General features: G+C 46.2%; 1 protein-coding gene across 3 annotated transcripts; it reads right to left on the minus strand.

Moving 5' to 3' along the window:
• Window positions 1–174: 174 nt before the first annotated feature.
• ADAM28 (ADAM metallopeptidase domain 28) lies at window positions 175–23,465 on the minus strand. 3 transcript variants are annotated; one of them, XM_048287502.1, is made up of 24 exons: window positions 23,326–23,462; window positions 20,721–20,821; window positions 20,030–20,106; window positions 18,529–18,607; window positions 16,860–16,936; window positions 16,168–16,363; window positions 15,663–15,725; window positions 14,835–14,906; window positions 13,796–13,965; window positions 11,872–11,956; window positions 11,174–11,304; window positions 10,692–10,869; window positions 10,240–10,329; window positions 9,153–9,348; window positions 8,167–8,269; window positions 7,495–7,651; window positions 6,819–6,899; window positions 6,219–6,297; window positions 4,599–4,689; window positions 4,153–4,252; window positions 3,337–3,399; window positions 2,983–3,060; window positions 1,172–1,234; window positions 175–1,086 (listed from the first exon to the last, which is right to left on the minus strand). In XM_048287502.1, exons 1-24 carry the CDS (start codon window positions 23,372–23,374, stop codon window positions 1,054–1,056), a joined length of 2,412 nt encoding a protein of 803 aa, XP_048143459.1. In that variant the 5' UTR covers window positions 23,375–23,462; the 3' UTR covers window positions 175–1,053. The 3 variants fall into 3 exon arrangements, with proteins under 3 accessions (XP_048143459.1, XP_048143462.1, XP_048143461.1); XM_048287505.1 differs by lacking the exon at window positions 2,983–3,060 and having other exon boundaries at window positions 23,326–23,465; XM_048287504.1 differs by lacking the exon at window positions 3,337–3,399 and having other exon boundaries at window positions 23,326–23,464.
• Window positions 23,466–24,701: the final 1,236 nt, after the last annotated feature.

The raw sequence follows: 24,701 nt of genomic DNA on the forward strand, positions 1-24,701 counted from the left end.
AATGGAATTTGGCTCTCCTGGCTGACTTAGCAGGTCTGACAGCACCTGGAAATGATCTTTTCTTGCTGCAAATTGGGAGTTTCAGGGCTCTGGCAATGTCAGAAATGGTCCCACTGCACCCTGCTTCTCCTGTTTCGTGGGCCAGTGATGGGTTTTAAAAAACACAACCATTCCTTCCTGTTCAGACAGAACTTTAATACAGAAATCTCTGTAAATACATTAATTACAGCTCATAAAAAACAACTTCTGGATTTTTACACCCCAGTCAAACGCAGGTGGAGATTCCAGTCTGTTCCTGGCTCAAATAAAGCAGCAATTATCCAAAGAGGAAGGAAGCTCTGCTCTTCCAGTAACATCCATCCTCACCCAACACAACCTCACTCCTCAAACTGAGGACTGAAATCCCATCACATCCATGTTTTGCAGGGAATGGCATCTTCAACAGGGAATTTAAGGATTGTGGAGAGAATCCAGTCCAAAGGATCTTCCCAGAACCATTCCTAATGTGTCTTGTTACTTATTCCACGTCCAGCTCAGACCCTGAGGACGCAACTTCTCTCCCAGGGCAGGAAGGGTTTGTTTTTCCCCAGGACTTGCACATGAAGGAGAAATCTTTGTGTTGCTGAGGGTAGAGAGGGCTGGAAAAGATCCAGAAATGGAGCCAAAGAAACGTTTACAATTCCCAAACCTGCAGCAGCCACACTTTCCCTGCTCCCCTCAGCTCAGGTCCCAGAGGAGCAGAGGAGGAGCAGCCTCATCCCGCAGCGGTGGCCCAGCAGTCAGGGTGTGTTCAGCAGCTTTTGTAACTTACTCTGAGTTTACACCTCAGTGCAAGTGGTGGTTCTGCTCTGCTTCTCTTGCACAGCAGCTCCGTGTCACCACCAGAGCTCCTCCCTGCTGGAAATCCCAACGTTTTCTTCCCAAGCAGCCCTCAGTCAGTTCTTAAGGGGAAGAGGGAGACAGTCTCAGATGCCTTTGCCAAAAGTGGAGGAATCGAGGGATAAATGATCCCTGGAAACTTCAGGAGTTTCACCCAGCTCTGCTTGGGAAGCCTCAGACTCTGGGGTTCATTGGGGGCTTCAAAGCCTGCATGGAAAAGGAGGAGTTAGATCCCAGCAGTGCCAAGGAATTCCATGCCCAGAGAATGGCTGTCCCAGTGGTTCCAGGTTACCTGCGGCGGAGGGGGAGGTTTGCCCTTGGCAGCGGGGACGGGAGGAGCTCTTCTCTCTGGAGCCTGGAACAAGATGGGGTTTCAGTGTCACCAGGGTTGTCTGAGTGATGCCACGAAGATTTTTTGCCTTTTCTTTTATACCCCTGTTAGACCTTTTTACAGCTTCTGTATTCCCAGTGCTTTTTGCCTGCACTCTTGGACTTGTTTGTCAAGCTGAGAGACTCAACATTTTAGAAGCTTCGTAGCCAGGGATCAGTGTGCCCCAGAGCCCAAGGTCCTCTCCAGAACACATTCTGTAAACCAAGATAGAACCATCCAGGGGAAGGTTCCTTGGGGAGGGGGGCTCACTTGAGCCTCTCATTGGGGAATCTTTGATAGATCTGCTAATTAGTAAAAACCTATAATGTTCTACCTGATCTTTGGGGGCACACTCGGCGGGGTGCATCTCGATGCACATGACCTGGCCGTGTGCACCTAAGGATCCTTACAATAAATCCCAAGGTAAAATCCCTTTTCCCCTTCTAACCGTGGCTGACTCTTGATTTTAAGACCAGGAAAAGGCATCAGGAGCAGCTGCAGGACCCCCCAGGCCCCTCATCTCTGCATTTCCTGCAGCGATTTCCCACTGGGAATGCTGGAGGAGGAGTGGAATCATCTGTGCCCGTGCGAGGAGGCAGCAGAACACAAACACAAGAGCACAGATCTGTTTGGGAGGGCACCGAGCTGCTCCCAGCATTTCAATATCGATATCCAAGCGCACGTGGGATGTGTGGGAAGCTCAAGGTGCATCTCTGAACACAGCTGAGATTTAAGTGTGGCTTACAATCGATACGTGGGGTGATTATATTTTATATTTTACACTGTACAATGTACATTTTATATGTTACATCTTATCTTTTATATTTTATATTCCACTTTTTATATTTCATATCTTATATTCTACATTTTACATTTTATATTTTACGTAACATATTTTGTATTTTACATTTTACATTTTATATTTAACATTTTATATTTTACATCTTATATTTTACATTTTATATTTTATATTTTATATTTTGTATTTTGTATTTTATATTTTACATTTTAAATTTTATATTACATATTTTATATTTTATATTTTATATTTTATATCATATCTTGTATATTTTACATTTTACATTTTATATTTTATATCTTATATTTTACATTTTACATTTTATATCTTATATCTTATATTTTACATTTTACATTTTATATCTTATATTTCACATTTTATATCTTATGTTTCATATTTTACATTTTACATTTTACATTTTATTTAGTGCTGACCCAGTGACTGTGCAGGCAGCGCCCACAGTTGTGTCACCAGCGTGAAGTTGGATTTTACACCCTCGTAGCAAATGCAGGCATGGTGAGTATTTGAGGCAGGTGTTTTAATGAGGATGGGTTGGGTTTATCAATGACAAACAGAACCATTCCTCTGGATTTAAGACCCACCACATCTCTGCCATACAGGGACTCACTCAGACACCTGTAGTAGCGAGGTTACTCATTGTTTGCACTCTGTTTACTCCTGAAATCCCTGCTGGTTTCAACTCCAGCTGCTGAGTTGTGTTTCTGATGCCTTGGAGGACTCCCTGGCACGGCTGAGGAATGTTTGTGCAGTTTAGGATTGCACAGCCAAGAAGGTGACCCTGCCCTAAAGATCTGTGCTTTGAAGGGCTGGGATTTCAAAATTTTCCATTAAATTATAGTCCAAAACTGCAAATATTAATTGATATCTGATAAGGGTTGGTCATTGAGATGAGGGATGTGAGGGATGTACTCACAAACTTCTCCTCTGGGTGGAAAGAGCCGGGTTTGGTGGCAGGAACGGGAGGTGGGGGACCTTTGGGCCTCAGGACAGGCTGGAAAAGATGAGAACATGGAACCCTTTAACCCTCTGTGTGCACTGTGTGTATTCCACGTGTTCCTCGGGAATGTGCCGCTGCAGTTGGATATAAAAGTGCTCCAGGAGGGCTGGCGAGGAGCAGGGATGCTCCTGCAGCCTGGGAGAACAGGCAGAGCCCGCGCTGGAGCTCAGGGATGTCCCTCTGGGATCACGTTGTCCCCAAGGGTCTCCGGGAGTTTGTGATGTTCCCCAAATCCAGCAGGAAAGCGGGGACATTCCCAAGAATACTCACAGTCTGGCGCTGGGGCTTGTTCTCCTGAGGTGGAGGCACGGGAAGAACTTTCTTATCAATTACCTGCAAACAGGAACCGTCACAAATCGGGTGGAGCCCTTATCTCATCTCCTGCGTTATCTCCGGGTGTCCCTTCCCTGCCTCGGGGCACTCAGGAACTCAGCGCCCTCCCCGAGCTGGGATTCCCGGCCTGTCCCTCCCCTCAGCATTTTGGGAATCTCGAGCTGGGATTCCCGGCCTGTCCCTCCCCTCAGCATTTTGGGAATCTCGAGCTGGGATTCCCAGCCTGTCCCTCTCCTCAGAATTTTGGGAATCTCGTGCTGGGATTCTCAGCCTGTCCTTCCCCTCAGCATTTTGGGAATCTCGAGCTGGGATTCTCAGCCTGTCCTTCCCCTCAGCATTTTGGGAATCTTGAGCTGGGTTTCCCAGCCTGTCCTTCCCCTCAGCATTTTGGGAATCTCCAGCTGGGATTCCCAGCCTGTCCTTCCCCTCAGCATTTTGGGAATCTCCAGCTGGGATTCCCAGCCTGTCCCTCCCCTCAGCATTTTGGGAATCTCCAGCTGGGATTCCCAGCCTCTCCCTCCCCTCAGCATTCTGGGAATCTCCAGCTGGGATTCCCAGCCTCTCCTTCCCCTCAGCATTCTGGGAATCTCCAGCTGGGATTCCCAGCACTGTCCTTCCCCTCAGCATTTCGGGAATCTCCAGCTGGGATTCCCAGCGCTGTCCCCTCGGCATTTTGGGAATCTCGTGGAAGTGCAGCCACTTTGGCTGATGGTTGGGCCCTCGGGGACAGTCCCCAGCTGTCCCTGCTCTCACCTTCTGGGCAGGTGGCACCAGCACGGGCTGCTCTCTGCAGCTCTGCTCCTGATCCACAAAGACCTGGTTGGTGGCTCCGGGTCCCCTCCTCGTCTGGTGCCTGTCGAAGATTTCATATCATGGTAAATTTTACTTGATTTCAAGAAAAAAACCTCACAGCTGAAGCCCTGCCTTACTCCTGCTGGTGTTTTGTAGCCATGTCCTTGATTTCTCTCTTCCCTTTATTTATTTGGGATTATTAAGGATTTATCAAGGGCTCAATTTCAACTCTTCCATCTCCTCCCCACCACGGGATTTCTGAAACACCTCCACAAATCTCACGGACCATCTTCCTTCCTTTCCAGAGTCTAATTCCCCCCACCCCCATTGCAAACTCCACCTTACACCTCTGCAGGTATTTCCTGGCTGTGGTTTGTGGGGTTTGGGTGGATGTGGGAAGGATTTACCTCTTGTGGAAGCCTCGGAAGCGGGTGAGCAGCACAGCGGCAACCGCAGTGACAGCCAGGACAGCCAGCACCCCGGCAGCGACGGCGATGCCTGGCAGGGACAGAAACAGCCCTTAGAGCATCGGGGAATCATTGGGGTAGGGACAGAAACAGCCCTTAAAGCATCAGGGAATCATTGGGGCAGGAACAGCCCTTAAAGCACTGGGGAATCATTGGGGCAGGAACAGCCCTTAAAGCATCGGGGAATCATTGGGGCAGGGACAGGAACAGCCCCTAAAGCACTGGGGAATCATTGGGGCAGGGACAGGAACAGCCCTTAAAGCATCGGGGAATCATTGGGGCAGGGACAGAAACAGCCCTTAAAGCATCGGGGAATCGTTGGGGCAGGAACAGCCCTTAAAGCATCGGGGAATCATTGGGGCAGGAACAGCCCCTAAAGCACTGGGGAATCATTGGGGCAGGGGCAGGAACAGCCCTTAAAGCACTCGGGAATCACTGGGGCAGGGACAGAAACAGCCCTTAAAACATCAGGGAATCACTGGGGCAGGGACAGGAACAGCCCCTAAAGCACCCCAGAACCACTGAGGGGGCAGGGACCCAACAAGAGCCGCCGTTGTTTACAAGTTTCCCATCATCGCTGGAGAAGGAATTTTTTAAACTCTATTCGTTCTCACTTTATGGCTTCCCCTGCCACAAATGGTGATGGGGAAAGATGAATTCCTGCTGGTTTTGCCATATTTGAAGTCAGCTGTCCTCGGGGTAAACAAATCCTAAACCAACCCTAAACCAACCCTAAACCAACCCTGCCCTTTCCATCCACCCTCATTCCCGTGTCCTTGCTCTCTTGTCTCAAAGGCTGTTACCCAAAGTGGGGTGCAGACCTTCAAATTGCCCTCAAATAAAGTTTCTTTCACAATATTCAACAAAACTACTCCAAAGCCTCAACCAAGCCAGAGGTTCAGAGCTGAGGGTGCTCTGGTGAGGGTGAAGAGAGGACAAATATATTTCATATTATGAATGAAATAAAGCCTTTTTCTTTTCTCCCAAACACGTGGAAATCTGGACACAAATTATTTTCCCTCGGAGGTGGATCATTAAAGACCATGCAGATGATAAATGAACTTGTCCAGCTCGTCAGAGCAAACTCTCGGGATCCTGGCTCCACTTTGAAGGGACAGGGAGCTTGTTATTCCAAGAATAAAAAGGAGGAGCCTGTCGCTCTCACCTCCAGGGGGAATCACTTGTCAGCTTAGAAGGAAAAACACCTTCCCTACTCATCCCTAGAGGACTGGGAGGTGCTCAGCAATCAGCTCCCTGGAGATGCAATCCTGGCAAAGCAGCAGGGATTTCAGTTGGATATTAAGACAAATTTCTTCATGGAAAGGATTGTCCAGTTCTGGAACGGGCTGGAGTCCCATCCCTGGAATTGTTCAAAAAGCCTGGCTGTGGCAGCTGAGGGCAGGATTTGGTGGTGCTGGTTGGTGGCTGGGCTTGATGAGCTTAACGATTCTAATTAACAACTGCATGAACCACTCTGGTGCTGGGCTGCTCCCCTGGAGCTCCCCTGCTCATTGCAGCCAGGAAAGGACAAATTCCAAGGTGTGGGACTGTGGCACTTACTGGTGAGGGTTGAGGAGCTGTCACAGGTCGGGGGTGCCCACCCCTCCTCACACTGGCACTGCAGCTTGTGGTCACACACCTGGGGAGGACAAAGCAGGGACACCTCAGTCGGGAATTTGGGGGGTCAGAAAGTTTCTGGGTGAGGATCCTGAGAAGTTTTTTGAAGCTCTCAGTTCATTTGGGCTAAAATTTAGCACAAAAAGGAGCAGTTTTGGGTTAAAGACTATCCTGTTGTCATGTACATTTTGTTTCTGCAGTGAAAGTTTCACTCCAGAGTTAATCTATTTATGTGTAGGTCTCTGAATGGCCAAAGATGAGCAGAATTCTCTTCCCCAAACCAAAATGGCCTAAAAAAATTAGCTTTGATACCGTGGCTCAGGGGTAGGGCCAGGCACAGGGGCTGTGTCCATCTCCTGGGCAAAAATATCGATGCTACATCAGGGTAGATTTGTTTTTATCAAAATTTAAGAAGTTTCTGACTCCCCAAATTTGACAGATTCATATCAATGACTTAAACCCTGTCAGCAAGAGGGTCTGAGGCTGATCTGCATCGTTTCCTTGGGGTTTTAAAGTGGATAACATTGAAAGCTGGTGTCTCACAGCGTGGCCAGAGCACTTGGCAGAGCAGTTGGTGGACCTGAAGACCTCCTCAGCATAGACACACTCTCCATGGCTGCATACCTGGAATGAGAGGAAACCACAGGGATTTGGAGCTTCCAGGACAGGCAGAGCTTGCATTTTATCCTGTGAGGGGATGGAGAGCAGCACGAGACACAGAACCAGCACTGGAAAGCCCTTAAACCCTTTTAGGAGAGGGAGATGGGGGCTTAATTTCCAGTTTGGGTGTTTTATAGCAAGGGGAGTGACAGAGATGTGCAGACATCCCTGCTTCCCACTCCAATCCCTCATCCCGCCCTTCCAGGTAGGAATACACAGGGAAGGGGTTGGAAACAGCACCCAGAGATGCCTGGCACATCTATTGTGGAAATAATTAACTGTAATAACACATTAACGAGCCCCTAACCCTTCACACAGAGCTGTGTTCCTGCTGCCACACATCTTTGTGACAGTGAGAGGGAATAAGGCAGCAGCCAAGCCCGAGGAAATGGGAACGGTGGCAATTCCTGCTGGCTTTGCTGCTGGTTTGGGATAAAAGTTGGGAAAAGAGATCAGCAGAAGTTTGGGGCCCACTCAGTCTTCCAATGTACAAGAGAGAATTCTATAAACCAGACTGAAAGAGGGGGAGGAATAAAGAAAAAAGTCATTCTCTACTCACCATCCCATTCCCACACTTGGTTCCATCCAGGATCATCCCCGGGTCTGCTTCTCCATTCCTGGGAAAACTGGCTTTGCAGGAATCAAAGGTCACCAGGCTCCCCTCCTTAGGCATCTCCCTCCCTCCAGAACAGAAGAGTTTTCCACACATTTTGTCTCTGGAAGGAGAACAGGAGCTGTTACCCAAGGGCATGGCCCAGCAAACCCCTCTGAGCTGGTGTTTCCTGCAGCCTGAATTCCAAGGAAACGGCTGCGGAAGGGGACGCTGGCTGGGGTGAGGGCAGCTTGGTTAGAGCAGGTGACAAGTTCTTAAATCCCGCTGAGTTTCTTAGGGAACACAAATTCATTCACAGAAACGAGCATTTAACTGGTATTCCTTCACTTGTGAGGTTCAAATTCCCTATCCCAAAAATCCCTGGATTTCCCTGCACACTCACACACACTCATCCTCCCCAGCAGCCTTGCACAGATCTCTGTGCACACCTTTGCTCTCTCTCACCTCATGATTTAAATCCGCTTTTCTTAGAAGTTATTTCCCACAATTTTCAGACAGAACAAGAAGGGACTCAGGGCTGTGCCACTAAAATAGGGCGGCCCTGGCTTCTGTCTCCTAATTTGAGTGGGAATGGCCTCTCTTCCCAAATCCCAGCAAGTTCCATAGCCCAGTGCTTACTTTCTCTTGCACGGGACGTGAGTCCCTTTCTGCTTCCTGCAGTACCCATAATAGGCTCCCTTCTCGTTCATGTGGTAGCAGGAGGCTGCGCCATCCGTCGCCTCTGCAGGAGGAAAAGGCAGCGGGATCAGTTTGGGATCTCTGCTTGGGACAACTGGGAATGTTCCATCTCCTTGCCTTGCTTAGGAAATGGCCCTTCCCAAAGAAGTGCCCATGGGCGTAAATGACCTTCTGGCACTTCAGCCTGGAGAAGGGAAGGCTCTGGGGAAACCTTGGAGCCCCTTGCAGGGCCTAAAGGGGCTCCAGGAGAGCTGGAGAGGGACTGGGGACAAGGGATGGAGGGACAGGACCCAGGGAATGGCTTCCCACTGCCAGAGGGCAGGGATGGATGGGTTATTGGGAAGGAATTGTTCCCTGTCAGGGCGGGGAGGGGCTGGGATGGAATTCCCAGAGGAGCTGTGGCTGCCCCTGGATCCCTGGCAGTGCCCAAGGCCAGGCTGGAGCAACCTGGGACAGTGGGAGGTGTCCCTGCCCTGGCAGGGGGTGGCACTGGGTGGGATTTAAGTTCCCGTTCAGCTCAAACCATTCCCCAGCTCTAAGAAATGCTGCTTTCAGAAGCACCCAGATGTGCCAAATTTGGCTGTTAATTTGCAGGACAGACATTTCCTCTTCCTATTTAGCCCAAACCACTTCCCCAACTCCATTCCAGCTACTTCAGACCCATTCTGCAAAAGAGGAATGCGCTCCCCACTTCCCATTTTTCTGGAAGCTCAGAGCACCCCTGAGCTGCAGCTCACGAGTTACAACCACTGACAGTGGGAAATGTAACAATCATCATTAATTATGCTAGAACTAGGGTTTATCTTCATGGGTGAGCCATTCCTGAGGTACAACAGATCTGAGGGTTTGGAGATGCAGAATTCCCTTCTCTCCCTCTCTCCTGTGACCGAGACGAGCTGATTTTTCCAGCTCCACAGGGCACTCACGTGGTCCGAAGGCAGCTTTGCACTGGCTCTCCCGGGTGGGACAGGTGCCCATGTAGCAGTAGCCCTCTCCATAGTTGCAGGGGTGCCCGTTGACCCGGAATCGATCCTCGGGGCAGCTGGAGGAGTGCCCTGTGCACATCTCAGCCAGGTCACAGTCGTGTTTCACCGGCCGGCACACCGAGCCGGACTTCTTGTACTGAGGGAGGGAGAAACGCCCCACTCAGCACCCAGCACTGCTCAGAAGCACCCAGCTGAAGGGTGAAAATAGGGCAGGACAAGCTCCTCCTCACTCCACAGGCTGTGTGAGGAGCAAGATCCTTATCTCACTCCGTGTTGGATGTGCCAGTTCACAGGTTTTTTGCCTCTTGTGCCACAGCTTTTATTCCCAGGGGAAAATGGCCAATGAAAGGGCTCATTTCTCCAGGATGGTGGGAGAGTGAGGGAATTGATGGTGGTGGTGTGGTTTGGGATGGACTGGTGGGCATTGACAGGACCCAGAGAAGGGCTGGAGCTGGGGCAGGGCAGGGTCAGCTTGGATACCAGGGAAAGGTTCTTCCCCCAGAGGGTGCTGGGCACTGACCGGGCTCCCCAGGGAATGGGCACGGCCCCGAGGCTGCCAGAGCTCCAGGAGCGTTGGGACAGCGCTGCCAGGGACACCCAGGGTGGGATTTTGGGGTGTCTGTGCAGGGCCAGGGGCTGGATCGGTGATCCCAGTGCGTCTCTTCCCACTCAGGACATTCCATGAGTCCATGACAGTGCCTTTGTTAGTGCTGTTAAATACAAGCACGGGGGATCAGTTCTCCTTTATCCCAGCAGGGCTGAGGAGCTGGAGAGAGGAGGGTTTCACCTGGCAGCTCTCATAGGGGAGGGAAGGGTCTCACTGGCAGTTTTTGGGGAAGGGTCTCACTTGGCAGCTCTCACAGGGGAGGGAAGGGTCTCACTGGCAGTTTTTGGGGAAGGGTCTCACCTGGCAGCTCTCACAGGGGAGGGAAGGGTCTCACTGGCAGTTTTTGGGGAAGGGTCTCACCTGGCAGCTCTCACAGGGGAGGGAAGGGTCTCACTGGCAGTTTTTGGGGAAGGGTCTCACCTGGCAGTTCTCACAGCAGTCCCCATGTGCACAGGCAGCCCCCGAGGTCAGCTTGCAGCTCTCGGGGTCACAGCACTCGTTCGTGCACTCCTGGGACAGAGGCAGCAGTCAGAGCTGGGGCAGGGACACCAAACCACTGCCCCTGGCTGGGACCTGCCCTTGGCTTTGTTGGGAAGCACCTTCCCTACAAGCCCTGGGTTTGGAGGTAGAAGTTGTGCAGGGAACTTGGGGCTTTGGCTGAGACATGGGGATGGCTTTGTCCCACTCTCAGTTCCTCTGTCCCCGCCTCCTGACAAACCAGAACTTCGTTTTTCCCAGCACTCTGCACACACCCAGCCACCCCAGCTTTGGCTGTGGATCTGTGTCCACCTCAGGGACCAACAGAAAGCAGCTGCTGTCCAGCCTGGATCAACCCCTTTGCCTTTCCCAAGGATCATCTCATTCCCAGGTACCTCAGGAGTGCCACAGTCGCATTCCTCTCCCTTTTCCACGAATCCGTTCCCGCAGGACGCGGGGGCCACGATGCTGCTCAGCTCTGGGATGTTGGTCAGGCACTTGGGCATGTCAGCCAGCATGAACTTCTCAAAGCTCTGGAGGCTGCAGGAGCTGAATTCCTTGGGAATCACTGAGCTGTGTTGGGGAAACAAGAGGATTTCTGTTAGGATTGGCACAGGCAAGGAGGAGAAACCCCCTTTGGGAGAGAATCGGAGCAGGTGATTGTCCCCACAACTCTTGGGTGTAAACATTTTTCTAAATATATAAGGATTAAAGTAGGTTTGGGTTGGGTTTTTTGGGGGAGTTTCTGTCTGGGAATATCTGACAATGGCCTGGGCATTCATCCATTTTTTTAAAATAATTTGAATGGAATCATCTCACTGCACAAAAATACTGCTCTTGTTTGAAAGCTGAGAGCATTTGAAGCCCCAGGTCCCACCTGACAGTGTCTGTCATGATGCAGATGTCGTCGCTGCACGAGCAGGCCTCAGTGTCGTGGCTCATGCCCAGGTTGTGCCCCATCTCGTGGGCCATCGTGGCTGCCACTGCAATCTCGTTCCTGTTGTGGTCCTGGGGAGCCAAGAGCAGCTGTTATTTCCATGTGTGCTTTACAACGAGCAGGAACAACAGAGAAAACGAGAAACGGGACAGTTTTTCCTCAAGTGGAATTATCCTCGCCGTGCACAAGGGTTTGTGTGGTGCTCAGCCCATCTGTGCATCTGTCTGGATTCTACGTCGTTATTTAATAAAAATGTTTATCAAATATGTATTAAATTTTTATGAAATCATGTAAAATTTACACCATGGAGGTGTGTATGTCACGTGTTTGCTTTCTTTACCCCCTTCACTTCAATTAAAATAAAATCCCAGGATCCCAGAATGGTTTGGGTTGGAGGGGACCTTAAATCCCATCCAATTCCGTGGCAGGGACACCTTTCCCTATCCCAGGTTGCTCCAAGCCTCACCCAACCTGGCCTTGGACACTTCCAGGGCTCTGATTGTGAATTTTTACAGTCTAATAATGAAGCAGAGAACCGAAAGTGCCCTAACCCCAACGGTTTTCATAAAGGTTCTTCTCTGGCTGGGTAAAAAAACCATAGAAAAGCCTTTCAAAAATGAAATAAAAAGGAATCAGACCTGAATAATACCTGCAGAGTATAAATCACTGCATATGGATTTGAGGAAGGCCAATCCAATCGTGGTCCCCTCGAAGTCCAGGCCTCTGGAAGGAAGCACAAAAGCACAGTGAGATCAAGGGCGTGCCCAGGATGGGATCTGAGCTCAGGGATCTTTTCCTAACCAGGCTGGAGGTTTCATCCCCAGCTCTGGATGGCATCTCAGATCCAATACAATATTTATTTTAATATAAATCAGATAAACAAAAACCCAGTTGAATGCACTTTTCATTTTAATATTTAAATTCTGTGGTGGTTCATAAGGTGGAAAGCATCTGTTGGTGTGTAAAGAGCTGAATGAGGAGCTCCAAACACAGCAAAGAGCTGGGATGAGTCAGGACCTCTGGACACAGGACAGAAAAGTGGGGTCAGTGCTGGTTTAATTTGGCATTTCCCACATTTTTGGGGAAATTTAATTCATCATTTCCCTGCTAAACTTCACATTATGACTCTTTCAGTGGTCAGATTTCGCTGCAGTCCCCCAGGGCACTCAACTTCTGTGAGCAAAACCAGAAGAAGAGTCTTAGATAAGGCAGAAATTCCCATTCCCCATTTTTGCAGGGATTCAGCTGGAAAAATCTGATGCCGTGTCCCGGCAGGAATTTATTTGTGCTCCATGACAAAAAAGAAAATAAAAGCAAAAAAAAATGAACTTGCATTTATATTTTTTTCCTGGAATTGGTACAAGCCGGTGTTGGAATAGGGGAAATCCAGGCCAGGATAGTGCCACTGACTGGTGACAAATTTTAAGGAATAAAAAGTGCCTTGGATGGGTTTGGTGAGCGATTTTTAAGGAATAAAAAGGGGCTTGATTCTGTGACCAATTTTTAAGGAATAGAAAGAGCCTTGGATGTGTTTGGTGAGCGATTTTTAAGGAATAAAAAGAGCCTTGGATATGTTTGGTGAGCGAGTTTTAAGGAATAAAAAGGGCCTTGATTGTGTGACCAATTTTTAAGGAATAAAAACGGCCTTGGATGTGTTTGGTGAGTGATTTTTAAGGAATAAAAAGTGGCTTGGATGTGTTTGGTGAGCAAGTTTTAAGGAATAAAAAGGGTCTTGATTCTTTGACCAATTTTTAAGGAATAAAAAGAGCCTTGGATGTGTTTGATGAGCGAATTTTAAGGAATAAAAAGGGCCTTGGATGTGTTTTTGACCAATTTTTAAGGAATAAAAAGAGACTTGGATGTGTTTGGTGAGCGATTTTTAAGGAATAAAAAGAGCCTTGGATGTGTTTGGTGAGTGATTTTTAAGGAATAAAAAGAACCTTGGATGTGTTTGGTGAGCGATTTTTAAGGAATAAAAGGGGCCTTGATTGTGTGACCAATTTTTAAGGAATAAAAAGAGCCTTGGACGTGTTTGGTGAGTGATTTTTAAGGAATAAAAAGTGGCTTGGATGTGTTTTTGACCAATTTTTAAGGAATAAAAAGAGCCTTGGATGTGTTTGGTGAGTGATTTTTAAGGATTAAAAAGGGCCTTGGACGTGTTTGGTGAGCGATTTTTAAGGAATAAAAAGTGGCTTGGATGTGTTTGGTGAGTGATTTTTAAGGAATAAAAAGAACCTTGGATGTGTTTGGTGAGCGATTTTTAAGGAATAAAAGGGGCCTTGATTGTGTGACCAATTTTTAAGGAATAAAAAGAACCTTGCATGTGTTTGCTGAGTGATTTTTAAGGAATAAAAAGTGCCTTGGACGTGTTTTTGACCAATTTTTAAGGATTAAAAAGAGCCTTGGATGTGTTTGGTGAGCGAGTTTTAAGGAATAAAAAGGGCCTTGAATGTGTTTCTGACCAATTTTTAGGAATTAAAATGGCCTGGAATGCATTTGGTGAGCTGTTTTTCAGGAATAAAAACGTGCTGGGAAGGGAGTGGCAGAGGGAAGGGCACCCACGTGATGAGCTGAGCGTTGTCGTTCCATTTCCTCTTGAGCAGATCCGCCAGGCGCCACTTGGAGAAGGCGTCCAGGGTGAACCCTGCGCTCCTGCTCAGGGGACACTTGTCCCCATCTGTCCACACCTCCAGGCCAACCAGAGCCACATGGGTGTTGATGGCTTTATAAACCTGCAGCAGAGGATTAATTAAAAATTAATCCATTAAAAATGAATGCATGTTGTTAAAAATCGATGCTAAGGAAACAAAGCCTGGTCCTGGTGCTTGGGTCACTTTTTCCACTTCCAGTAGCCAAACTCCAGACCTAACAAAGCTTTTCCAAGCTCTGAATTCCAAAAAACCCTCACCAAATAAACCATGAGATCTGATTTCCCACCACGTTGAAAGGAACTTTAAAATGGGGTTAAAATACTTGAAAATTCCGGAAATTTTGGAAGAAATTTGCCAAAGAAATCAAGAATCAATTTATTCTTTTTGAATCCACCATTCACTTGACAAGTGATTAGAAAATATCTTAAAAGTTTTGGTAGAAATAATGAAAGTAGGAGTAGAAATAATTAAAGTAGGAGTAGAAATAATGAAAGCTGGAGTAGAAATAATTCTTATTAAAAATCTCATCTCTGAAGGCAAAGAACAGGAGGATATGGACAGATGTGGTAAATTTGCTTTCCAAATTACAATGAAGTTGAGTTTTCATTCATTCCGATGCGTAATAATGAAAGTTTATGATGTTTAAAATAGAAAGAATTTATAAATCACTTGGATTTCAATGGTTTTCAATAGAAAAAAACTTTATAAATCACTCAGATTTCTATGATTTTCAATAGAAATAATTATAAATCACTTGGATTTCGATGGTTTTCAATAGGAAAAATTATAAATCACTGGGATTTCGATGGTTTTCAATAGCAATAATTATAAATCACTGGGATTTCGATGGTTTTCAATAGAAATAATTACAAATCACTTAGATTTCAATGGTTTTCAATAGAAAAAAATTATAAATCACTTGGATTTCAGTGTCACTTGTTTGCTCTCACCGTGTTGATGTAGTTGACTATTCCAAATATCCTTTGTCTTAGATTTTTAACATCTTCATCATATTTCTTGTACTGAAAAGGCAAATACAGCACATCAGGAAAAGGGGATTTATCAGGAAATAAATGTCCCACAGAAGATTGTTTTGCAAACCACACCACGTGTAAAAAATCGTATTTTATATAAAAACTATCTGTTTGATGTAGGATTTTATCAGATGTTGGGTTTCAATATCAGCCCCTTCCAAAATGGGAATTTCTGTGTAGGGTGCAGAGAAGGAGTTGGACTCAATGATCCTTGTGGGTCCCTTCAAATTCAGGATATTTCCTTTGAATTCAGGATATTCCCTTCCAAATCAGGATATTCCCTTCCAAATCAGGATATTCCCTTCCAATTCAGGATATTCCCTTTGAATTCAGGATATTCTCTTTGAATTCAGGATATTCCCTTCCAGCTCGGGATATTCCCTTCGAATTCAGGATATTCCCTTCAAATTCAGGATATTTCCTTTGAATTCAGGATATTCCCTTCCAAATCAGGATATTCCCTTCCAATTCAGGATATTCCCTTTGAATTCAGGATATTCTCTTTGAATTCAGGATATTCCCTTCCAGCTCAGGATATTCCAACAGCACAAGCACTGCAAGGTCTTTCCTAAATCCAGGTCATCTCCAGGTGCAAATTCCAAAATAAATCCCCTTTAGGAATCCCTTTTCCCAGCCAGGCTCAGTGGAACCTTGTAGCTCTTGTAGGAGCCCAGGAATACCAGTTGGGATACCCTGGGAAGCTCCTCTGGAGCTGATCAAACACAAAATAATTCCAAAACTCACCAGAGCATTGTCTGCAACGATGTAGAGCTCCAGGAACTTCTTGGCTTTCAGGTAAGCTTTCATCTAAAGGAATTATTGATTTTAAATGACTTTTAAGAGCTTTTCCAATCCCAACCTCTACCATTTCAAAACTGTTTCTTAATTATATTAATTATTGAGGGGATTTCTTTGGCCAGGTCATTCAGAATGGGACTGGTTTGGGTTTAAATGACGAGAAGTAGGCTGGGTATTAAAATTTTTACTCAGATATGAAAGGTAAAATAGATATTAATGAGTATTTAGGTGTTAAAGGTGCAATGGGCACCTGTCAGTAAAGGCAGGAGGGTTGAACTCAGCTGGTGACTCTGAAATCTCAGCTCTGGAAGATTTTGCTCTGGTTTTTAAGATCTGACCCCACTTCCCTGTGTTTAATCAATCCTTTGTGGAGGTGCCACCAAAAAATTGGGATTTGTGCTATTTAGACTTCTCCTATTCCCTTTTTTTGATGGGATAGCCACGTCCTTACCTCTGGGCTGTTGCTGGATTTGAAGATGTCATTGATGGGGTCACTGGAGTCCTGCTCCCAGGAGTTGTTGAGCAGCCCACAGGTTTTGATGGGCTCTTGTTTCAGGGCCTCATATTTATAAACCACGTGTTCCTCCCTGTCCGAGGCTCCCAGGGGCTCGATGAAGAACTTCTGGCCATGGGTCTCAAAATAGCCACTAAAAAAAGGGTTGGAAAGTGAGGTTTTGGATCAAAGAAGCATTTATCCCAAGCATGTAGACCCTTGGAATGTTCCAGCAGCCTGAGGCAGTGTGCAACACTTCAGAAGCAGAAATCAATTAATTAATTATTGCTGAGTCAATTGGAAGATTTGGGTGCTCTCAGTCAAAGAGAAGCTGGGTTAGGAATTAATTTGATTTAAATTTTGGGGGGGTTGTGCTGACAGAAGTGGTTGAGAAGTGGATTTCGTTCCAGTGGGGAATTCGAAGATGTTTTCATCCTGATTTGAGGTGAAAAGCTGAAATACTGTAAGGAACTAAGAATAACTATTTTTCTTCCTTCCCCCTCTGTTTTTCTTTGGGAAAAAAGTTGCCAAGGCCTGAACAAAAGATCACATGACTTCTTTCTTTCCTGATTCTCTCCTGTTGGAGCATTTATCCCAAAACATTTATCCCAAAATCCCATTCTGCCCTTGGAACCCAAACCCCTCCTCACCTCAGCCCTTTGCAGGTGCTGATGCTGGCCACAGATTCAGCATCACCCTCCACGTGGCCTCCATAGTAACAGTGATCCTGGTTGGAAAAAAAATCCAGGGTCAGGTTGGGCTGAGGATTTCAGAAAACAAATTAAACTATCTCCAAATGACAACAAACTGCACTACATGAGGAGGTCTCCCATTAGGAGATTTGTAAAATGAATTTTAAAAGTTGGTGATCGTTTCCATGTTTGCTGTCGACCCATTTTTTTTTTATTCTTCAACATGGAGTTACCCAAATCATGGCAAATCCAACAATTCTGGGCTCTGGTCAATGCATAGCACAGAAAAAAAGGAATATTCCCACTCCCTGCTCCAAATTAAGCACACACTGCTGTGCTCTGCTCGGTTAAAGTCCACACCAAATGGTTTCCTTGTGCCCAGATTTCGAGGAAAGGCTCTTTAATTAGCCAACAATTAAATGCATTCATTTCAATGGGATTAAAATAGAGGTATTATATTAAACACGGGTAGGGGAAAGAGTTTGGGGGCTTAATTGGCTTAAGGATTTAAGGTTTCTGTTTCTGTGTTCAGAGAGACTTCAAAGTCACTGAGGGGTTGTGGAAAATTTTACCCCCAGCGTTTTCCTAACTGGAGTTCTTAAGATCCTGGATCCAAACCCTCGTGCCTTGTGCCTTTTGTTTTCTCATGAATTTTTGGTTCCACTTTATCATTTATTTCTCTTCCTTCCACCACAAAGTGTCAACTTTGTTACAGGGAAAAAGACATCCACAAAGGGAAAGTTACGGGGGGAAAGTGGAGGATTTCTCTCCATCCTTTGGGGATACAAGAGGAAAAACTCCTGATCCTAATGCAATATCCGGAGTGCAGGAATTCCCTGTTCAGCACAGATGGGTCTGTCTGAGTTTGTCTTTATCCAGGTTTTTCACACTCCGTTCAGGGAGTGAAAATAATTGGAGCAATCAGAAAAAAACCCCAAAAATAACCAACCCAGAGTTATTTCTGCACATTTATTTCAGTCAGAATCCTCCTAATTGCTCCTAACAAAGAAAATTAGGCTTTGAATTCCAGACTGTGTTGTTAAAACACATCTCATGAGCTTGGAGGAGAACTTCAGGTGGGAGCTTTGGGGAAGATCAGTGCCCAGTTAATTAAAAAATCCCTTCTGCAGTGAGTCCCGTTTGCCTGGAGGTGCAGAACTGATCTGCCAGGGCTCAGAGGAGGCAGCTGGGCTCAGGTGCTGCGAGCGTGGCTGGAAATGTGAGCCGGGAGGAAATGGGGCCTTATCGGGCTCGGGATCTCCTTGGGATCAGGGCGGAAATCAAGTCACGGGGCTGAGCAGGAGGAGCAAAGTCTGGAGGGCAAAGCAGCAAGGTTGAAAGCTTTGGGATGGCCCTGACTCCAACAAAAGGCTGGAATTTGACCCTGAAGTCGTTCAGCTGCCACTGAGGTGGGGCCTTCCTGGAAGCCAAACCATGGAGCTGATTCCCAACAGGCACAAGGGCCAAATCCCAACTTCCCCATCCCTTCAGAGCCACCCTAACTGGCTTAGAACCTGGAATTCAAACCGTGCCTTTCTGTCTCATATCTCCCGTTATTTCATGGATCCGTGAGTCTCATGTGGACCTCAAGACTGGATGTAAAAGGGAAAAACCCTTCCTGCGTTACCTTGATCCCAGGAGTTGTTGTGATCTGTCGGCCGTCAGCAGAATAAAGAGTTTCAGAATAATCCCCAGCCAGGAGATCCCTGCAAGGAGCCAAGTGCAGTCATTATTCCAAGGAAATTGTTGCCATGTAGAAATGAGGTGATGACACAGTGCACCGAGTATGTGGGGAATTCAAACAACTACTCAGGTTATTCTTAGTATCGGAGAAACTCAGGAAGCAAAAGCTGCAGGGAGGGGAATTCTGCTTGCTCATAATCCTTACTCAAACAAACAGACTTTTCTAAAAGAAGAAAGCAATTAAAGTCTGCTGATTTTACTGGGATAAACTCATCTCCTGGCAGATCTGGATGCAAATGTATAATTATACATTGATTTTTTGGGGCCCGTTTTTACACCTTCCTAAAAGCAGCACCTCTGCAGTGACTCCTGTTTGGGCAGCTCCCACCCACTGCCAGCATCCCATTTCTCTTCAAAGAATAGGATTTAGTGCAACACCATTTCCCTCCCCCCAGTCCAAATATTTAGATTAGATTAAAACAGGGGAAAGCAGTTAATTACAGTCTATATTTAACATGAATTGATTATGGCACTACTGTATTTGCACAGCCTGTGGAGCAGCACCCTTTCACCCTGACTGTCGGAGCGTGTGGTAAATGTTCTGCTGGAGCCAGACTTCCCATTTCCAGGAAGGTTTTGTCAATGCCAGGTTATGTTTGGTTACTCCAGGTTCAAAAGAAGTAGTGCTAAGGTAAATATCTATATCAATGTATCAATCTATCAGTGAATCAATCAATCCATCTATTATCTATCTATAATATAGAGATATATAAACATAGAACCACAAATTTATTAAGGTTTGAAAACACTTCTAGGATCATCGAGTCTGTCCTAAAATCTTGGAATGGTTTGGGTGGGAAGGGACCTGAAGGATCATCCAGTTTCACAGGCAGGGACACTTTCCACTGTCCCAGGGTGCTCCAAGCCCCATCCAGCCTGGCCTTGGGCACTTCCAGAGATCCAGGGGCAGCCACAGCTTCTCTGGAAATTCCATCCCAGCCCCTCCCCAGCCTCACCGGGAGGAATTTCTTCCTAATCTCTAATTTAAACCCTCTCTCTCTCAGTTTAAAACCACCCCCCTTGTCCTGTCACTCCAGGCTACAATTCTGAAACCCACAGCCTCTTCATGGTCACAGAAAACTTGTGAGGCAACAGAAAAACCTTAAATATGCATTGGATTGAACAATTTAGGAAAGAAATGGGGGAGCAGAGGTAGCAGGATGGGAAGTGCCTCCATCATGGCAACGTCTCATCCCCAGCACTTATTCCACGTTCCCAAAACACTGACAGGATTCTTCCTCTCCCCTCTTCTTTCCTTGCCATTGAGATGTTGCATTTACCAGAACACTTCTATTTTACAGGGCTCTAATCCCTGTTTTTTGGCATCCTGAACACCCTGCCGTGGCTCACAGCGAGCAAGAAGGGAAGAGCTGAGCTGAACCCACCGATTTTTTCGTAGCTGCAGCACCACTTCCTCTCCGTTGGCTTTGATCCCGTACTTCACGGTGTCTTCGTATTTGCTCTGTAAACAGATTGAAGTGTCAGAATATGCTCTGCTGCAGCTCCTGGCCTCAGCAGTGGTGTTATTGGAATGCCAGCCGTGTTCTTTTCCTCCTCTTCCCACCAAAAACAAGGATTCTGGCAGGAGCAGAATAAGCAGGAGGTCACTCTGTTTGAGGGGTTTTAATTAGAGGAGCAAATTTGACCTTGCAAATTCATTTCTACCTCCATAAGCACAAATCCTGCATGCTGGGGAAGTGCTGAGGGGGATGTTTACGTTCAGACACTTCCATAACACCCTCTGGAAGTGCGTCAACCATGGTTGGTTTTAATTATTGGTTTAATTTAATCCAAATGAAAGTGTCCACAGGTTATTAAAAACCTGAGCAGTATCAAACCCTGCATCTTTGCAGAGATACAAAGCTCAGAAGAGCCTTGGATGGCCTGAGGGATTCTCTGCATGCTGAGCACACCTCAGCTCCTCTTCACGAACACGGGATCACTTCTCCAGGCTTTTCCTTTTGGAAGAGCAAATGTGTGTCCAAGTTCTCTTAGCCTTGAAACCCAAGGGTGTTTTAACTCCAGAGAACCTTCCCCATCTCCCAGAATCAGCCAAGAAATGATCTCCTTTCCTACCTCTGAGCTTGCTCCCACAGCTCTCCTGTGCACCGAGTGCAATTTCCGCGGGTAAACGATTTCATATTGCTCAGCTCCAGGGAACTTCCCGCTGCTGCTCCCTGGGGAGAAACAGACGGGGATTGATGAAAACACAATTTTAATTTATTAAACACCCAATTTTGTGGCTGGCCAGGTGATTCCTTTGGGCTCTTGCAACACCTCGTGCTGCCCTGCTTTCCCTCCACGGCGTGACCCAACACCAGCGGTTTTCCCATTCTGGATTTGGGAGGACTTGCCCTCCCTGGCTACTTCCATTAAAAAATTTCCTGCAATTCCCTTGGGGTTTCTCCTCCCAGCTCTGAGCAGTTCAAGTCCCAACAGGCCAGCCCAGCCATGCCAGTGCAGCCTTTCCCTCTGCATTTTCCAGTGGCATGAATTAAATGATTTGGGTTTGTGGAATGAGCAATCTCCAAACTTTATCACGTGACAGACAGGCCCAGACTGCCTCTGGATCTGCAAATAAATTTACACAATGCAGAGGTCTGCAGCAGGATTCCTGCTCTGCAAAGCCTTGGCACATACATAATTGTGGCAGAACTTTAAGAGAGGGTGGCAAGAAATAATTACAACTTTTACCTCTTGAATTGGGTTGAGGGAGATACAGCAGAAGGATGGGAGAGGTGTTTGGGCATGGCCAGGTAAAATAATGGGAGATAGGCAGGAAATTAGGAAAACCTTGAAGGTGGAAGGAGTCCAAGAGGTTCCTTAACTGCCAGAACCCTTTGAGTGGTCTCATAAGGTCTGCAGTGGCTGCAAAGAGCTGGGTGAGGAAATGCAGAGCTGATAAAAAGAATTTTTCTTTTCTGCTCTGAACCTCAGCAAATCCAGAGCAAAGTTAATTTGGGGTGGGCAGCACCCTGGAGTTCATCCTGGCAGCTGGAAGCCAGGTTTTTGGGAAAACAGGGTTGTACAAGGGATGTGTTGGTTTCCACCAAGGCAAACCCTGAGCTCTTTAATCTCCTACAAAAGGGAATTTCATTTGAATTGGTGAATTCTTGAGGGCCTGTATTTGAAAAATAAACCAAGAACAACAACAAAAAAACCCCCTAAGCTGCCCAGAAAGCCAACAAAACCCTGCAAAAACAAAGGCACAGAGCACCTCCCATGATAATTCCTGCCCCAGGGCCAGGTTTTTCCAGGAGTGAGGCCTCCAATTACTGTAATTTTCTCTCTCTGGAACAGCAGAGCACATCCTCATGCAAATTGTCGAAGTAAAACAAACAGATCCATTCTTTTATCACTGATTTATTTGATTCAACCCTTTCCAAATGTAATTGCAGAACAAACCTGGTTGTATCTTGATAAAGATGTTGATTTAATGGTGCAGAGGGATCCCGTGTCAGCTGAGCTGCTACACCGAGCACGTGCTGGGAGCAACTACCGAGTGTAACTTTACTACTGCCATTCACAACGGGGTTTTATATTTTTTTTAAGCAACTAATTATGCTTATTTTCAAAAAAAAATCTGCTGCTTTTCAGATTTCCCTCCACAGGCCTCAAGTGTGTCCTTATGCAACAATCCCAGGAATATTTCAGGCCTCTTGGAACAAAGATCCCCAATTTTATCTCTCCACACCCTTTGTGCAACTCCAGCCCAGAGAGTTCAAGTTAAGGCGAGGTTTAAAGGGAGACTCAGGACTGAACTCATCCCTTCCCTGCAGCCTGATCCAGACAGAATTTCGAGGAAAACTGGTTGGTTTTGTTTGGAATGAATCCTTTCTTTGAGGGAGTTTTTTAATCAGCGCATTGTCTTTGCTGCCTTCAGGTTTTGTCTTGAGCTTGGAGGAGGAAAGAAATTCCTTGGGCCCCGTACAACAACTTGTAATAAGGAACAAATAACTGTGTGCTTTTCCAAGCAGAAAATCATTAGGGAGGATTTTATTGACAATGAAGTTGTGGTTTTGTCAAGAAAAAGAAGATAACACCTTTAAAGTGTGTACATTTTCAGATATTCTGTGCGAAAAACCAAATTATAGATCTGTGCCTGAATGCTAATTAAATGTTTAATTCTGGCTATAAATCCTGTGCATGCTTGTGCAGGCCAAGCCCTGAAAAACTCCGTTCCCTGTTGACAGGAATTGAAAGAAATTGTGTGTGTGAGGAAAAAGAAGCGGGGTCTGCTCTGGTGAAATCACCTGGATATAACCTGAAGCATCATGCAGCTAAATAAAGCCTGTTCAATATTTTAAATCAGGTAATGTTTTAATTGAATTCCTACAGAAATCTGCTACTTTATGGCCAAAATGCTGATAAATTGCTGTTATTGGCTAAATTGGCCTCTCACTTGCAGGGTAAGAATTGCTTTAGTGGTTCACAAAACCAACCAGTTGTGGGTCTTTAGGCAATTTATGGCCACTTGTCAAACAAGTAAATGCTGCTCTATCTAAAGAATTGTAGACAATTGCTTTGAACGCAAAGAGCAAAATCCCAAATATCCCTAACTCCATTTTCCAACGGCTTTAACTCACCGTTCCTCCCTATTATCTACCAGTTAATAATTAAAAATTCATCCAGACTTATCCATAGCAAAGCTGATAAAGGACTAAAACAAAAAGTGCCATACCTTGTTGGAGGAAATGCAGCAGAAGAGCAGAAATGAGGAGGATTTTCATCCTCGGGGTTGTGCTGGGCTGGGAATGTGGCGTTCCCAGCGTGGCCCTGCCCGGGAGCTCCTCTGGGCTGTGGGTGAGAGGCAGGGACGGGTTCAGCTTTATTCCTGCTCCTGCAGGAGGAAGTGTTTGCTAAAGGTGTTGCACAACACCAAGTCACAGAGTGTTACAGCAAGCGAAGTTCCTGCTGCTTGCTTCGTGCCCTGAACCTTGGGAAAAGGATCAATCGCTGCTTTGGATTCGCTTCCCTGAAAACGGGGAAAAGAAAACGAATTAGGTCAATAAATCAATAAATATGGAGATTGGAGCTGTCATCGAATTACAGAACGGTTGGGATGACCCTAAGGCCATCTATTTATGGTCTGGCTGACAAAAGCTGAAAGAAAACTGGTGGAATGTCAAGGAAGGAGCGTTCCCAGGAAGTTTAGGGTAAAACAGGTCCGCAGGGTGAAGTTGTGCTTTAATTCTGGGTATTTACCCCTGAACCTGGACCAGTGAATCACTGACAGAAAAAACACTGAGCTGAGCCCTTGCTGCCCCATCACCCCTGTTAGTAATGTTTGCTTCGGGCTCAGGTGATTAAATAAAGGAGGCAGAGCAGGGAACGATCCAGGTGAGGTCTGTGCAATCATATTCCGAAAATCTCTGCCAGAAAAGCACCCCGTTGACTCAGTCAGCTGTAATAGAGGAGTAATAAACCTTCTCAGGCCACAAGTGTCAATACAGAACTGCTTGAGAGGACTTGAACTTTTCATGGGTTTAAATGGGAGTTACAGAGTACAGAGAACTGGAATGGATCATCGGGATATGAATTGATATTTATATACAGCAGGATCAGCAATAGACAGGACACAGTAATATAGATATTCCTTGTTGATGTTAATTTATAAATGAGTAAATATATCTGGATAAATCCACAGGGGAATTATATCCACAGGAGAATTTTACTGCCTTTACCCCTCTCATGTAAGCGTGAGTAAGCAACTGTTTCTCTGTTGAAAAGTTCTGATTTTTTGGACATTTTTAAGCCAAACTTTCCCCTTAGATTTCTGCTGGATCTCCAGACATGCTGGGACAGATTGGGAGCTGCAAACAGATGGGTTTGAGCTTTTATTAAGTGTAGGATGGTGTTAATTGAGAACAATATTTGGCAGCTGCGTGTTTGGGACACTTCAGTCAAATATTTCAACACATGTCACCATCCCAGGTTAGGAAAGAGGTCTCCAGGGAAAGAATTCGTGAAGGATTTGGACATACCCTTGCTCAGGTGCTCATCTGAGTTGCTCAAAATCAGACAGGAGCTGTGTCATCAAGTTTAGGTTGGTGCCTT

Source organism: Corvus hawaiiensis, chromosome 27, assembly GCF_020740725.1.
Source record: "Corvus hawaiiensis isolate bCorHaw1 chromosome 27, bCorHaw1.pri.cur, whole genome shotgun sequence".
NCBI lineage: Eukaryota > Metazoa > Chordata > Aves > Passeriformes > Corvidae > Corvus > Corvus hawaiiensis.

Coding starts and splice junctions, on each gene's coding strand:
- ADAM28 (XM_048287502.1), bottom strand. CDS start 23,374: ATGAAAATCCTCCTCATTTCTGCTCTTCTGCTGCATTTCCTCCAACAA. Junction 20,822..23,325: donor GCTGCATTTCCTCCAACAAG/GTATGGCACTTT, acceptor GTTTCTCCCCAG/GGAGCAGCAGCGGGAAGTTC. Junction 4,253..4,598: donor TTCCGAGGCTTCCACAAGAG/GTAAATCCTTCC, acceptor AATCTTCGACAG/GCACCAGACGAGGAGGGGAC.